This window comes from Erpetoichthys calabaricus, chromosome 5 (assembly GCF_900747795.2).
Source record: "Erpetoichthys calabaricus chromosome 5, fErpCal1.3, whole genome shotgun sequence".
Taxonomy (NCBI): domain Eukaryota; kingdom Metazoa; phylum Chordata; class Cladistia; order Polypteriformes; family Polypteridae; genus Erpetoichthys; species Erpetoichthys calabaricus.
In genome coordinates this window covers 196,932,520-196,950,579 of record NC_041398.2, presented here as the reverse complement: position 1 = coordinate 196,950,579, position 18,060 = coordinate 196,932,520, and the positions used below count along the sequence as shown (strand labels likewise).

The 18,060-nt window shown below is 37.9% G+C and overlaps 1 protein-coding gene across 3 annotated transcripts in view; it reads right to left on the bottom strand.

Annotated features, from left to right (window-relative positions):
* Positions 1–18,060, bottom strand: part of LOC114652857 (WD repeat-containing protein 70) — a 444,610-nt gene that overhangs the window by 333,711 nt on the left and 92,839 nt on the right. For all 3 annotated transcript variants that reach the window (XM_051928488.1, XM_051928489.1, XM_051928490.1), the window contains 2 exons: positions 12,613–12,672; positions 4,184–4,317 (listed from right to left, as the gene is read on the bottom strand). In XM_051928488.1, the coding sequence (XP_051784448.1) occupies positions 4,184–4,317; positions 12,613–12,672 (194 nt within the window). The remainder of the gene's footprint in view (positions 1–4,183; positions 4,318–12,612; positions 12,673–18,060) is intronic.

Below are 18,060 nucleotides of genomic sequence, written 5' to 3'. Positions count from 1 at the left end.
GCGTATGCGTGGTTGTCATCACGTGACAGCGTGGAGGAGAAAGAGAGAGGTGGGGAAAGATGGCGAGTCGCGCACCAAGTGACCTGGTCTTGAAAAAGAATGCAACTTCTGCAGTTTGGCAGTATTTCGGGTTTCGACCGAACAAGAAGGGAGAGGCGGTAAATACGGACGAGGCAATTTGCAAATTGTGCAACAAAAAGGTGACCGCGAGAGATGGAAATACCTCGAACCTAAGGTCGCATATACAAAACCACCATCCACTCACTGCTGCGAGGATGGACCCGAGTTCACTCAGTGCAACAGTTTCAACGCCTCCTGATGCAGGACCAACAACATCTAGGTCCACCGCCAGTACGCAGCCGACGATAATAGGGGCCTTCGGGAAATCAACAAAGTACAAAAGGGACAGTGTCTGTTGGAAAACCTGTACTGATGCAGTGACAAAATACTTGGCAAAGGAAATGGTCTCTTTCCACACAGTGGGAAAAAAGTCCTTTACGGACATGGTAAAGGTCCTCGATGCCCAGTATGCGCTGCCTGGACGGAAATATTTCTCACAAACAGCCGTCCCACATTTATATAGTAAAGTTAGAGACAATGTTCAAGTGCTGCTGTCAGCGGCAGACAGTTATTCCTTAACAACTGACATGTGGTCGTCAGTTAACATGACACCATATATGTCTCTGACTGTCCATACTATTACACCTGACTGGAAACTTGAATCCAAATGCCTCCAAACTACATATTTTCCTGAGAGTCATACAGCGGACAATCTTGCTGCTGCGCTCAGAGCTGCACTTCAGGAATGGCAACTTGACGAGAAAAAACTTTCAGCCATAACCACTGACAACGCTGCCAACATTCATGCCGCAATCAGGTCCCTGCATTGGCCGTGGCTATACTGCTTCGGTCACAATCTAAACTTGGCTGTCACAAATGGATTGCATGACCAGAGGCAAAAAACCGAGCGCGCCCTCGGACTATGCCGTAATATTGTCGGGGCCTTTTCACACAGCTGGCAACGTAAGCATGAACTCCACAAGAAGCAAGTGGACTTGGGACTCCCAAAACATAATCTCATAATGGTAAGCATAAAACGTGCAGAGAGTTCCTCAGGGGCAGGGGCTCAAATATAAAAAAAGGGGCATATATATATATATATATATATATATATATATATATATATATATATATATATATATATGCTTTGCATCACATAAACAAATTATATTGAAAAGTAGGCTATACTAAAATAGAAGAACATTTTTTAAATTGTAATTTTTTTCCTGTATTATTTATCAAATAAATGCAGGCTTGATGCGCATAAGGGACTTATTTAGCCTAAAATAAATGTGCATGCAAATTTGACCAAATGGAATAATATACATTAATGGACTTATTTATTTATGCATTCATTTGTTTATTTAGGCCTATTTATTCATTCATTCATTTATTTATGCCTATTTATTCATTCATTTGTTTATTTAGGTCTATTCATTCATTTAATCGTTTATTCATCATTCATTAATTAATTCATCCATCCATCCGTCGGCAGGACTGCGCAACTCGCTGGGACTCCAAACTGGCAATGGTGGAGCGCATCCTCGAGCAGGCCCAAGCGATCAGACACGTCCTGTCTGATGACAGAAGGAGCAGCCTGTCCCTGGCCTGACAGGACATGGACATCTTGAAAGCTGTTCACGAAGCACTGAAACCAGTCGGTGACTTCACTGATATTTTGTCAGGAGAAAATTATGTGACCAGTTCCTGTATCCTCCCCATACTACAGCTCTGCAGGGACAATGTGTTGGCTGCGTCAGAAAATGACCTCCAGCTAACAAAGTCAATCAAAACTGGAATTCTAACAAAGCTGGAGGCCAAGTATGAATTCAATTCAGTGCGCAAAATATTGCGAAAATGCACTTTCCTCGACCCTCGTTACCGTGGAGGATATGAGACGGATGACAACACATTGGCTGAGACCAAGGCTGAATTACAGGCTGAGATCGTGAGCTTAGAGGCAGCAGGTCCAGTGGCCATCAGAGTGGAAGAGGGAGAGGCGCAACCTGCACCCTCACGAAAAAAGATGACTCTGGGAAGTATGCTGCAAAAAAAATCTGATGCAATGGCAGGTCCCGTCGGCATTGGCACCGTAGAGGACCGAGTCGGAGCTGAAATAACAGCCTACTGTTTGGAGCCAGTTACTCAAAGAGACGAGGACCCACTTCTCTGGTGGAAAAATGCTGCCGGGCGTTTTCCCCAGATGTCGCGAGTGGCACGAAAGTACCTGTGCGTCTGTGCCACAAGCACACCATCGGAGCGGGTTTTCAGCACCGCAGGTAAAGTTGTCGGTCCACAACGTGCCCTGTTAAAGCCGGACAAAGTAAACATGCTGGTTTTTCTAGCGAAAAATCTTGACTAGATTGATGCCACTTGCCATTCGTTCCTATTCGCACTGTGTTTATTTTTATTTATTTAATTGATTCAGGTATTTTTATTTGGTTTACGTTAAAAACAATATTGGAAAGAAGACTGGAAAGACGTTTTTGTTTAGGACTATTGCTTTGCAATACTTTTTATAATATGGATGATGTTTATGTTAATTCAACTCTGGTTGACTGTTGTGGGTTTATTTGCACTTTTTTATAAGCTGCTCTTCTTTGTTATTAAAAGTTGTTCAGGCGGTGTGATTTAATTTAATTGATTTGTGTGCGCGTCTCCGCGCGAAAACTGTTCTGGATGTTTATGTTAATTTAATTCTGTTTGACTGTTGTATTTGCACTTTTTTATAAACTGCTATTTGTTGCTAATAAAAGTTGTTAATATTGTTCTGCATGTTATTTTGTTATTGTTTCAGTATTAGTGTTTGATATTCAGTTTCTGAACGGTTTAGGCACAAGCCAACAGTTTGCTGACGCTGTCTGAGCCTTATGTCACATTTTTTTTATTATTCACGGTAATACCGTATACCGAGGTAAAATAGGGAGGAGGTTTGACGGTATCAAAATTTGGATACCGCCCAACCTTAGACTACAGGTACAGGGCGTGATGATAATTATTATGTTACTCATATCTTTAGCCCGACATCCGTATATCATATGTGTATCCAAAGTGTGTTTTAATAAGTTTACATGTGTTTAAAGCATGTGGGAGGGGTATTTTAAGGCTAAAACTATAAAAAAAAATGTGGTCTTTCTATATCACGGATTTTCACCTATTGCGGGTGGGTCTTGAACGTAACTTCTGCGATAAGCAGGGGATCACTGTATATCCACTAAACTATACATTATATCTGGAGGTTTAACTGCAGTGAAGACTTTTCTGGCCATGAGATCTGTCACCGTTGACCTCTCTATCATAAGAAAAATTCTGCAACATTATGCCTATCTCAGGCTGCTGTTGTGTGCCATTCAGGCCCTGCAATCAACATCCTTAGCTTTAAGATGAATCTGTTTTAAGTTGTTAACAGGACTCCATTAAGGATGCATCCTGCCTCCCATCTTGTGTGTAAGCTTGTAGACCCCTTGATGGTGCCATCTGTGCCCCAGGTAGACAAGTTTATATAACTCAGTTTCTTGCTATCAAGTAAGTGTAGAGAATATAGTGGTACTCCCATAGAAATCATGCACTGGTAGCATGATTACAGGTATTATATCACATCGTGCCAATGAAGTGCGTGAAAAACATTTCTAATCTCTAATTGTACCTTTATCCTCACCTATTGGCATGGCTTTTGGGTAATCCTAAAAGAATAAGACATAAGGTAAAGGCAAATGTAATTAAATTTCTACGCAGTGCTTCCACATCACATTCTACATCACAGGAAGAGAAGACGAGAAATCCAGGTGGACACTGCAGTAGACATGCTGATGCCTATAATTGAAAGAAGCCATTCAAAGTTAACTGTACATCTAGTAAGATGCCCAATTGCACCCCTCAAAAGAATTGCACTGGAAGGAGACCCGGACACAGAACCAAAACTCACTACGAGGATTATATTTCTCAGCTGGTCTGGGTGCACATTAAATTCTTAAAAATGAGCTTAAGCTTATTGTTTGGGATAATTAAATCAGGTATGCCCAGTTCAGTCGATGAAAAATTTAGCAGAAAATTACAGAAACTCTAATGTAGAACAATTATGAACAACTTCAACAGAACAGGTTTTCCTACAAAACTCACTCACCATTCACAAGGCTGTAGAGACCTAAAAGCTTGCAGAGAAGCATCCATTCCAGCAAAGTCCCAAAATTTCACATCATAGTCATAGCCACCAGTGACCAGACGGGCACCAGAAGGATCCAGGCCCAAAGCAGACACCTAAAGTTCAAAGAGCACAATTAGTTATTTTTCCTACCAATTAAAAATTATGAATTATGAACCTGTAAACGTTCTTTTTGACAAAATGAACTATGAACCATCTTAGATTAGTCTAAAACAGCTAAAGAAAAAAATTATCCATAAAAAGAAAAAGCTTACAAAGAAAAGACACAAACCAAACAAAAAGGGCTCAATAATTTTTAATTTCTTTAGCAATCTCAAAACACTCGATATTATATTATTCAACTAGCAAAATGCCCGCGCTTCGCAGCGGAGAAGTAGTGTGTTAAAGAGGTTATGAAAAACTAAAGGAAACATTTTAAAAATAACGTAACATGATTGTCAATGTAATTGTGTTGTCATTGTTATGAGTGTTGGTGTCATATATATATACATATACACATATACACACACATATACACACATATACAGATATATTATATATACATATAGACATATATGTTTTATATATATATTTTTTATATATATATATATATATATTTTTTATATATATATATATATATATATATATATATATATATATATACATACACATACATACATACATACATACATACATATACACACATAGATGCACTTACAATAACATAGAAATCAATATAAACAACATTAACATCATTATCATATGAGAATATTAAGTAATATATAAGAAGCACATTTCATATAAATATAAATTATTAAACAGTAAAATCTTCTTCTATAATTTGCTACCGTGGCTTTTCGTTGGTCTGTCCAGGATTTTAAATCACCTGTAGCTTGCAAACCGTTTCACCTATTGACTTGAAATGTGGTACACATATAATACGTCACGTCTGCTATCCGCTTTATGGGTGATGATTGTATTACTCTTTTTATGTTTATTTTATTTTAGAATCAACTCCTATCTGCGCACACCAGGGCGGCCGTGGGCAGATGCGTATGGTGTATTCACTCCATGTTATCGTGCATTGCGCTGTCACTGGTATTTTGATAAAAGAATTTGAACAATATATAAGAAGCGTATAAATTATTAAACAGTAAAACATTAACATTTAAGAAGTAAAGTTACATTGAGTACTACTGCAGTGCCTTCGGGTATACCTCATTTTTTGTTTGCCCATTACATGCTTAAATGTATACATTTTTTGGTGTACCTACCCGAGAACACGCGACATATACCGAGCGTGGGAGAAGCATGGATTTTAAACACGCGTTGAGTTCATCTGCTGGTCTCCCTCGTGGAATAACTGGTAATGTTTGAGTAAAATGTACAGCGAGTAAAACGACATCACCTCCTTTTTTTTTTTTACGATCTCTGAGATCTTGCTTTTTTCGGTTCAAGGCTTCATAAGCTCTTTTATGTGCCATGGTGTACTTAATAACTACTAATTATCCCAAACCATCATCTTTGAATGTTGCAAGACTTTCGCCTTGTATGTAGATCGGGGTAATTACATTCATTGCATTCCTAGTGTGAATCACAATCTGATTGTATGGGTGGTTACCTGGCACTGTAGGGTTGCCACCCGTCCTTTAAAATATGGAATCGTGCCGCGTTTGAGAATGAAATTGCGCGTCCCGTTTTGAATCAATACTGGACGGGATTTATCCCGTATTTTTTTTATCATTTTATTTTTAAAGCAGCGTGTCATGCAAATCATCCCACACGCATTTTATGAAGATGCCTCCTTTCCTACTTTTGATTGGGTAATACTTGATGTCATCGTTAGTTTGATTGGTCTTTTTAACTGTCCAGTGAGGAGGGCGTGTCTTTTAAGTAGAGTCTGCAAAGTGTTGGCACTGAGATGTGGCGTCAGTGCCATAGTTGAAGCCCCTAACGTTGCGGTCAGCAAGTCGGCTAACATCCGCCATGTGCCGTCTTTCAGTTGCGAGAAGCAGATCATAGAATGGTTGAAACTGTTGCCCTTAACGTTGCGCCACGGCGTGTGGTTCGTTTATACCTCGTGTCTTCTCATTAAACTTTTATCTCGCGAATATGTTATTGCAATCCGCAGCGGGAGCGTTTCTATAAACTTAATTTAAACTTACGTTTTACACCGTGCTTTGTTTCCCTTATGAACATGCTTGTATGCTTCACTCGCTCCGTTCTCAATTGTTTAATTAATTTTTTGCTCTTCGCTGTTTCCGGCTGTTCCTCCATTTCCCCCTACTTCGTTCTTTTATCTCGCGATTATGTTATTGCAATCCTTAACGGGAGCGTTTCAATAAACTGATTGAAAACAGTTTTGCATTTACCTTTTTAGTAAAAGGCGAGCTTTTAAGCCTGAGAAATCACCCCGTAAATGCACACGTTTAATTGCACATGTGTTAATATGTATGGTTACACAGTATTAAAAGACAGTGAACAACGTCAGTTACCTTTGTTCCCGCGTTTGATAAAAGGTGAGCTTTTAAGCCTGAGAAATCACCCCGTAAATGCACACGTTTAATTGCACATGTGTTAATATGTATGCTTACACAGTATTAAAAGACACTCAATAATTAACGTCATTTACCTTCGTTCCCGCGTGTGACTCGTGCTGTAAATCTCTTCCTTGTTTTTAGTTCACGTGATTACGTAGGAGGCGTGATGACGCGATACGTGACTCCGCCTCCTCCATTACAGTGTATGGACAAAAAATATGTTCCAGTTATGACCATTACGCTTTGAATTTCGAAATGAAACCTGCCTAACTTTTGTAAGTAAGCTGTAAGGAATGAGCCTGCCAAATTTCAGCCTTCCACCTACACGGGAAGTTGGAGAATTAGTGATGAGTCAGTCAGTCAGTGAGTGAGTCAGTCAGTGAGGGCTTTGCCTTTTATTATTATAGATTACTTAGCCAAAACCACATCACTGTGTAAACTGCTCTACTGTGTGCCAACAAGAAAATATTTAACTAATGACATTATACATATGCATCAAAAGGTGTAGAGGTAAAACGTAAAACCAAAGAATTAACTTTTTAATAATGTCCCAAATCACAAACATTTAATGCCTATTTGTTTGCTATTACCCCAGATAAAAAATTAATTTTGTATACCCGTGTAGTTAGTCTTCATAAACTGATCTGTGTGTTCTTCTTAAAGGATGCTTGTTATCTTAGAATATCCAGAATACATCAGAAAAATATTACAGCATTAACAAACAATGGAGTCATTTGTTTTCTAGACATGGTCTCTGTAAGGAAATGCAGTCACTCTTGGTCCCTTTTTGCTTACAGAATGTTTCTATAGTTAAGACTCTTTAAAATTAGTATTCTCCTCTTAGTTGTTCAGATCAGTAGCTAAAAAGGGCCCTTAAACTGATTTACCATGGCATTAAGAGTAGAACGTACAAACTCTAAAAGGCAGGTTGCTCATTAACATTGCATATATACAGTATTTAAATAATAAAAAAAACACTATAAACAAACACACACACACACACTACAGAAAGCATTCACTATACTGTCAAAGGTATTGGGACACCCCTCCAAATAACTGAATTCAGGTGTTCCAATCACTTCCATGGCCAAAAGATGTATAAAATCAAGCACCCAGGCATGCAGACTGCTTCTACAAACATTTGTGAAAGAATGAGACGTTCTCAGGAGCTCAGTGAATTCAAGCGTGGTAACCATGATATGATGCCACCTGTGTAATACGTCCATTTGGGAAATTTCCTTGCTACTAAATATTCCACGGTCAACTGTTAGTGGTATTACAACAAAGTGGAAGCAATTGGGAACAACAGCAACTCAGCCACGAAGTGGTAGGCCACGTAAAATCACAAAGCAGGGACAGCGTATGCTAAGGTGCACAGTGTACAGAAGTAGCCAACTTTCTGCAGAGTCAATAGCTACAGACCTCTATACTTCGTGTGGCCTCTAGATTAGCTCAAGAACAGTGCATAGAGGGCATCATGGAATGGGTTTCCATGATCGTGCAGCTGCATCCAAGCCTTACATCACGTGTCCTCTGGAGTAACAAATCATGCTCCTCTGTCTGGCAATCCAATGGACGAGTCTTGGTTTGGTGGTTGCCAGGAGAACGGTACTTGCCTGTCTGCACCAAGGTTATTATAGTTTTGCCTTTTTATATTAGTTTTTATTTCTATATTTTTTCTGACCTTACTTGGAAATTCAGTTTAGTTTTAGTTTTCCTTCATCGTGTATTTTTAGTTTTAGTTTAGTTTTTATTTCACAAAGACATTTCTATTTTATTTTTATATATATTAGTTTCAGTTTTAGTTTTAGTAATTATGGCATGGAGCGCCTACATAGTTAATTTTGTGTCACAATTAGACAGAACTGTATACTTAACAGATTTGGATATGAGTTTAACGTTAGTGGAAGCTTACTGCACTGCCCGGTTTACTATCTGGTTTTGGTTTTGTCTGATAAAAACAAGCATAATCAAAACTAGATACTGAATATGAATAATTTTACGCAATTTTATAATTTTTAAAATATTTTCTCATGAAAATCACAGGGGCTTAGGAAGAACAGGGCTCTTAGACTTGGATGAGTGTGCAGACCCCACCTAGCTGTATTGAGGAAAACAAAGTACAACAAGCATGTAGTGTCAAGGTTAGGGGCAGTGAGTCTTGAATAGACCACCATAAAGGACAGTAAACCCATAATGAGCAGAGCAAGAGCAGGTAATAGGAGTACGGACAGGCATAAAACAACAGAGACAGCGTCTGAGATTAAGAACAACATATACATTATCTAAACCTGTTTATCCAGAGTAGGATCACAGGAAACCTGGAGCCTACCATAGCAGGTTTGGATGCAAAGCAGGAAAAATCCCTTGTATGCAATATGTATGATAAGGCTGATGAAAAGAATATGATATTTCAACTATCTATTTTGAGAGACAGAGAAAAACATTTAAAAAGGGAGACAAATATTTTAAAATATAATTCTGCTAATGGATTACTTTCATAATATCAGGCATTTTGAGTTGTGAATATGAACTAAAAAAGATAAATTAATAAATATGGAATAAATACAAAAACTCATTAGTATGCTTAGTTTTTCATCACTTGTCAGACTCTCTACCTTTGTATCGCTTTGTTGTTAAATGATGTTTTTAAAGCAAAAGTGATTGGTCAGCAACAATATGCTGATCTTGTATGATGACCTAGTCAGTCTCTCGATCAGTGCCGTTTTATTTTCAAAAACTGGGAGTGCTATCCCCTCGACTTTCTTGTATACTCAGATATGGGGATGGATACTTGAGGAGTAAACCGCAAGACAATGATTATATTTTTAAATTATCAACATTAAGGAACCATCAACAACAAATCAAATGAATAATATATTGAGCAATTATTATAAAAGTAAAGTTGAATAAATCGGACTCTGCAGCTGTATAAATAAAAAAAAAATCGAGTATGTGTTCAGGTAAAGTACCACTTCCGGGTGATCGATTTGGCCCAAAAGTTAATACAGATCTATAATTGTGGTGTAACAACCACATGCCGAATTTCATCCATCAAACAGACACACATATGCATACACACGTGCGCACACACACAATTCCAAAAAACAGTATTGTTGGACACTGGTTAGTCTATAACGTCAAGATTCATCAAAATATCGAGGTCGAATTTTTTCATGATTACTATACTTTCGTATATGAGAAAGTAAAAACAATTTCTCCTGTGCGAAGTGGCAGGTGAATTGATGTCAACAAAAACCAGACACCTGAGAAATAAACTGAAACGTTACTCACTCGTGATTTTTCTGTCCATATGGTAAACGTTTTGATGACCAGCACATTCTGATTTCAGCCGTTTGAATTACATCTTGACAAGCACAAGGAAAGGTGGCACGCAAATCGCTTTCTATTTCCCATGCACTTATTTCTTTACGCTCCTGCACTCAGCTTGCTCTGTCACCGCAAATGCTGTGTGAACAGTCGCCCTCCGTCACCAGCCGCCGTTCACTGGATGAAAATGTGCAGGCGGCTCGTTGTGGATGACTTTCTGTTTTAGAATTAAAACTTACAAGGGTTAAAGACTAACGGCAAGAATATTCATTCAAAAACGAAAACTTAAAATATTTTAGTAAATTATTACTTTATTTCAGTTAGTCTTTCCAGCTACTTTAATAGTTTCGTTTAGTTTTAGTTTTTCATTTCAGTTTTGTTAATTATTTTATTTCAGTTTACGAAAATGTTTTTTTAATAATAGTTTCAGTTTTGATTTTAGTTTTCGTTAACTATAATAACCTTGGTCTGCACTGTGCCAAATATAAAGTTTGGTGGAGGGGGCATTATGGTGTGAGGTTGTTTTTCATGTGTTGGGTTTGGCCCCTTAGTTCCAGTGAAATGAACTCTTAATGCTTCAGCATACAAAGCCATTTTGGACATTTTCATGCTCCCAACTTTGGGGGAACAGTTTGGGGATGGCCCCTTCATGTTCCAACATGACTGCGCACTAGTGTACAAAGCAAGGTCTATAAAGAAATGGATAAGCGAGTTTGGTGTGGAGGAACTTGACTGGCCTGCACAGAGCCCTGACCTCATCCCGACAGATCACCTTTGGGATGAATTAGAGCGAAGACTGCAAGCCAGGCCTTCTATTTCAACATCAGTGCCTGACCTCACAAATGCTCTCCTGGAAGAATAGTCAAAAATTCCCATAAACCAATTCCTAAACCTTAAGGGTGGGCCAACTCCACATTAAAGCCTATGTATTAAGAATGGGATGTCATTAAAGTTCATGTGTGTGTAAAGGCAGGCTTCCCAGTACTTTTGGCAATATAGTGTACTACTATGCTTATGTCTGCAGGAACATAGTAGCCAACAATGCACTTTATAAAAGATCAGTTTGACCAGACATTAAAGGAAACCACATAACTGAACCAATGAAAAGATGATACAGTTTCAGGAAAAGATATGCATGTATTAATCCAGCTTTCATATTCTCATTTTGCCTAAAAGCCAAAAATCAGTAGAAGAAAATCCTTTGAAGCCACATCAGAGAAGACTTTAAGTCTCACCTAGAGAGGATTATGCCAGTGAAGAACCTGGAGCATTGCAAATGGTGGAGCACAAATTTCTTTAGCATTATCTCAGATTTTGAATTATTTTAATTGAACACAAATGGGGGGAAGCTTGTTATTTTATCCCAATACTATGCTTTATACCTAATGGCACTACAACCATGGCAACATTTCATCTAGAATGTAACATTTCTTTCACATACCATTGAGCACAACCTTGTCACTTTTACCAGAATATGTGTTGTAGGGATTTGGTTTGACTACCATTGATTCAAGATAAGAATGTTTAAAGAAAGTGTTGAAATGTACTTGGCCAAACCAGACATTCCAAAGATGACCGAACTTACAAAACCTGACCAGTATAGTACAAGATTGGAACTGACTGATTTGTTCATGTTCCAGTGAAGAGTGGCAAACAAAGCACAGAGGAATGAAAATTGGAATTAACATTTTTCAAAACCCGATGCATTCATTTGGACATACTTACTAGCATGCACACAGACTCATACCTGTTTTAAAAAACAGTTAAAGACTTTTCTATTTAGGAAAGCATATTAACAAGAATGCTACTAATTATTGTTGTTTTATCTCTGGTTTTAACTTGTTTTGCCTTTATTTAAACTTTGAGATTTACTACAAATGTAAATCTCTAGGGCCTAAAGGACAAATAACAGAACAGTTTATTTAATTCATCATAGATCACTTGTCTTAAACTGGACCTGGGATTTTGATTTCCTAATTATAACTGACACAAAATGTTAATTGACTCACTGTTAATTATGTTTGTTTTATCAACAAAGGCTGTTTGTTTTAATACATTTTGTAAAGTAAAAGCTGCCACATTATTTCTAAGTAACTTAATATTAAAGAATATATTTTTATAGAACATGTTCTGTATACTATTGAATTGATAAGGATGATTTTCATGAAACAATGTATATTAATAGCACTTCTATTATTACTAAAAAAATTGTTATTAAGTAATGAATAAATCATCCACTCTCAAGAAAGAATACATAATTTAGAAACATGTTGTTGCCAAATGGACCACCTGTATATTTTAGTACTGCAGTACAGCAATATTTAAATACTCCAGGGTGTACAAGAATGAAATATTTCCCATAAAGAATTCTAAAACATTTCCAACAGCTCTCCTGGTAATGCTTCCAAATGTAAATATAAAAAAAATTATCTGATGTTGACATCATGAAGACCAAAAATATCATTAGGGTAATTAATTGCATTATCATTACGTTGATAGTATTTTTAGGAGCTTAAAAGAAAATAAAGAAATACACCTTACCGTCTTTGTGCCATGCTGAAGTGTGATTTCATGCGTGTCGGGAATTCGTTGCACAGGGTTCTAAATAAAATAATTGTAAATGTAAGTTATTACAGGTAACAAGGAAAAAGTATTTCATATATTCTGTGCTGTAAATTTGATTTTTTTAAAACAAGATCTTCAGGAAGTTAAAAAAAAAAGTTATCCTCCCAAATAACCACATAATGATAAGTGTTCTCACCAGAAATTCTTTCCAGTCAGGTGGGGCGGGATGGGGAAATTTGGTGGTGGGGAAAATTAAATGTGCACTATTTTTATTAGTTAATTATTATTAATTATTTTCCAATGCTCAATATGACTTCATTTTTTAAGGTTTGACACTTGTGCCAGAATATTTTTATTAAATTTAAGAATTATCCAATTCAGGATCCTGCAACCCTAACACTAACAAAAATTTTAAATGACAATTGTTATGACATAAACCAAGAGGCACAAGTATTGTCGTTGTCGGGAAGAAAAGTGAAAACAATGAAAAAAAAAGTATGGGAAACCTAATGAAGATAAATTTTAAAATATTCTTCAAAGCCAACTTGCATATGCAGAAGGTGTCTTCAGTTAAATATGTATTCTTCTTTTCTTCCTAGAGGCCCAGTTGTCTGCAGCTTTCCCATAACCAAAGTCCCCAGGATCTGGGCCCTCCAAGGAGATCAGCATGAGATTATTTAGCATGCTTTGATTCATGCGATTTCTCAAACATGTCTTGATCCTTTTAAGGGCAGAAAACACCTTTTCACATTCAGCTGTGCTCACTGGGATCACTAGCCCAATATGAGCTAGTCTGGCTAAATTTGGAAATGACTCTTTGAGCTCTGATGTCGTTGCCATTTTTAGTAAAATCTGTTTTGGACTGAAGTCTTTGTATGATTGACGTCTGATTATTTTTGACACAACTGTCCTTTCTTGCCTGTTGCTTTCATATTTTAAAATTGGAGGGCTACCATTTTTGTAGTAATTATCGCAAAGAATTTCAGCAGACTCACTTGAATAGTGAATTTCTGCATTGAAAACTTTTGAAAAGCTGGAAATAATTGGCATGTCAGGGAATATTGCATCTAGGTGCTCGACAACTGTTTCTAGGTATTTATCATATATTGCAGTTTTGAAAGACATTACATCACTCTGTGTATAAACAATGCGGAGATCTGACCATTCTTCTGCCAGACAATGCTGAAGGCTTTGAAAATATCTCCCAGGAGTATCTTTCAACTCCATGATGGACAATTTTGCGGCGAGCAAAATCGGCTCAATTTCAGTAAGATTGACATCTTGCCTTTGCCAAATCTTAGATAAGTTAGACAACAAAGGTAATATGTCTGAATCCATCATCAGAGAGGAAACAAAATTGTATGTTTTATTACATCTGCTTAATCCTTCAGCTGTGATGTCATTTCGTTCAGTGGCCTCGCTTTCCAGTGCAGCTATGACACTCATCATACACTGTCGTAGAGACTGTACTGCAAAGTCATGAGACAGCCGTCTAGAGTCACTGGCCATTTTCAGCTTAATCTGGGGAATGTTCAGAATATTTTGTATTTCTGTTAAACCAGCCATTCTGAAGAATTCTGGAAGAAATAGATCAGCTGCCTTAAGATGTCGTTCAGTTTTGTTAAATAAGGTACAGCAGCTGCTGCTTGGGCACATGCAAGGGCGAATCAATGGTTTACACAGTGGCAGTTGACCAAGAGTCCAGCTGTTTTATCTTTAAGCAGTTTTGCCACACCTTTCTGTTTCCCAATCATAACAGCCGCTCCATCTGACCCTAGTCCAACCAGATTAGCAGTTTTCAAGCCTAGAGTGTCCATAGTCTCACTCAGTGTGTTGGTTATAGTCTCTGATTTGCCATCAATCATATTGCGGGTTGATACAAAATTAATTCTGACCTCTTTAGTGACCTGGCAAACATATTTAATGTAAATAATTGTTTTACAACACACAGAATACTGAAAATTTTTTCAGTGTGTAGTGTACTGTATATTTTTCAGTATGTTAGACTTTATTTCTGATGCTAAGACATCCAGCAGCTCTTGCATTATTCTTTCAGAGGTGTAATGTGCATTTTTACCAACATTGAGATGTTGTAAAAAGGAACAACCCATTTCTTTACAGTGTTCCAACAGCTTTTCAAACAACATTGTATGTGGCAACTCATTTTTTGCCAACCAATACATGGATCTTAAAGCTCCCACAAAGGCATCTCCCTGTAAGTTATTTAACACAGATACAGATCTTTCAATTTGACAGATTCCAGTTTGCTCTAGTACATGTTTTCCTAAAAGGTCGGCAGCAGACTCAATGTGGGTTTTACTTTTTTCATGGTCCAAAAAGCTTTCTTTTCAAATTTTTGTGCATGGCACGTTTACCTAAGGTAACTCCCTCCTTGTGGGGTGTTTGTTTGAATATTTCACGCACAGTGAGCACCACATACCATTTCCTTTGACCATTAGCCAATCAAAATCTTTAAACCATTGTTTGTTGATGCCGGATAAGTGGTGCTTAGATTTATCAATTGGCAGAGTGTGTGCTGAAGAGATTTCCCCTGAAGGACCAGCCTCTGCAATGTCTTTGTCTGAAATTGCCACATCAGGAGTTGACACTGCATCATCCTTAGTTTGTGGCGTCTCTTTTCTGAAAAAACTGAGCAGTGTTGTTTTCTGAACACTTTTTTTACTCATGTTGGTAAAACGTTTGGAAAAAAATAAAAGTACCTATGAATAAGACTTTTGAGTGGGAAAGTGGGAGCCTGTTGGATATTCAGTGCACACTTGCACAACGGCAAGGCAAGATATGAACAAAAAAAGGAATGGCAGATGGGTCACTTTAACAAAATCCTCAGCAATTCAGTGACAAAACTTTTGCACAGGACACAGTGTGTGCTGCAGAGGGTTTCTGTACACTTTATGCAATATGGACGCAGGTCCAAATATGACCAAATATAAGAACAGCAGATGGGGTCACTTTAACAAAACCCTCAGTATGAGCAAATATAAAAACGGCAGAGGGAGTCACTTTAACAGGAACCACAGTGAGTGCTACAAGGATTTTTGCACACAGAACACATCTAATGCTTAAACAACCGTATATATATTGGTTTGCTATGTACTGAACAAGAAGAGAGCAGCTGTACGCTTAGCAGCAATACACAGACTGCACTGACACTGAGAACAGAGATGTCACTTCCTGATGCCCTTTTTCTGATATCTGACAGGCTGGTTCCACTAGACTTTTTTTTTTTTTTTTTTATCAGTCCTCCTCTCTCCCACATACCTCCATATCCTCTTGCTTGTGAACTGCCGCTCCGCCCATGCTATTACCATGTACAGCCCCCTCTCAAAAGCCCACCTCCCCATACGCTTAGCTTGTGAACTCTGTTCTGCCTCGTCCCCGCTATTAGCTTGTTCAGCATCGAGTAATCGGCAACATCCCACCCCACGCCTCTCCCCTCGTCACATGCGACCCTGCTTCTAAAATATTTGCCCACCTGCCCTCTCGTCCCTTGCCGTCTCTGCAGACCATTAGATCTGCCTGTGCCTGTAGATCTGCGGCTGTCATCTCACAATGTCATGCAAGATGACAAGCCGGGCGCTCAACTAAATTAGCCAGGCAGATCGCCCGGCTAAAAGACGCTAGGGAGAACACTGATGATTTCACTTAGTCCAGTTATAGGGTCAAAAGCAATACTGTCGTAAACGCACTGGGTACATGGTAGAAACTACCAATAGATGGGTTACCTTTTTGTCACAATACACTCTAAGTTAGAGTTGCCATGGAACATGAGGTATAGGTGGATAACTGGAGCACCTGGACAAAAACTCAGATGAACACAGTGAGATGTTCAAGCTTTACAAGCATAATGGTGCCAGAATTCAGACACATGGTTCTGAATTTTTGAAGCAGCAGTTCTAAACATTGTGCTACTCTCACTGCTGCTTTCATCTTCTAAACTGAAAGAAAAATGTCATCATGAGCTACTTAACTACAAAGAACAAACAGCAAATAAATAAATTCACACATACATAAATACATAAAAAGAGAGGTGAATGAAATGTTGATTCTTTGTTCCCAGAAATGCTAGCAGATTATTAATTGAGTCTTTGAATAGTTTGTTTAAAATGACGTGAAGAAGCCTCCCACAAACATCTCACAGATAACAGTTTGTAAATTATTCTGTAGTTTGTCTAAAATGTACATGGAAAATTACGTTGCCTAATACTTGAGTATATAAAAATGACAAAAAGAAAATTCCTTGCTACACAGTAAGGTTCGTTAGTTTAATGTACTGTGTATACACAAATTTTATGATTTTATTGTAGAGTGTGAATAAATTAAGAAGGGAAATGGGAATGCATCCACAGACAACATTACTTTAAACTATAATAATAATAATACATTTTATTTATACAAGGCGCCTTTCAGGGAACTCAAGGACACCGAACAACAATAAATAAATAAATAAATAAATAAATAAATAAATAAATAAAAGACACAATTATAAAAAACTTAAAACATCAGAAAATCTAGAAATTAAAACCAAACAAAACCATTATAATCAGGAGGAAAAAGAAAAACCCATTTTAAACAGATGCGTTTTAAGTTTACATTTGAAGGATGAATATGATTTGATATTTCGGAGATCCGCAGGCAATGAATTCCAGAGCTTGGGAGCAGAACGGCTGAAAGCTCTGCTCCCCATGGTGGTTAGACGGGCGGGAGGGACAGTCAGATGGGTGGAGGAAGAGGATCTAAGGTTACGGGATGGAATGGCAACATGAAGAAGGTCAGACAGATATGGAGGGGTGAGGTTATGGATGGCCTTAAATGTTAATAGTAGAATCTTAAAATCAATACGAAACTTAATCGGGAGCCAATGAAGCTGCTGCAAGACCGGAGTAATATGGTGAATAGATGGGATTTGAGTGATGGTACGTGCTGCAGAATTCTGGACTAACTGAAGCTTATGAAGAGATTTATTCGGGAGACCAAAAAGGAGTGAATTGCAGTAGTCCAGCCGAGAAGTGACAAGACTATGAACAAGAATGGCAGTAGTATGAGGAGTGAGGGAGGGGCGAATGCGATTAATATTACGTAGGTGGAAGTAAGCAGACCGGGTGATGTTATTAATGTGACATTGGAAAGAAAGAGTACTGTCGAGGATGACACCCAGACTCTTGACCTGAGATGATGGGGAAACAACAGAGTTATCAATAATAAGAGAAAGATTATTGGTTTTGGATAATGATGATTTTGAACCAATGAGGAGAACCTCAGTTTTGTCACTGTTTAATTTAAGAAAATTCGAAGAAAACCAGGATTTAATTTCAGCAATGCAGTCAATAAGCGAGGGTGGTGGAAAAGAGGAGGTGGGATTACCAGCAAGGTAGAGCTGGGTGTCATCAGCATAACAGTGAAAAT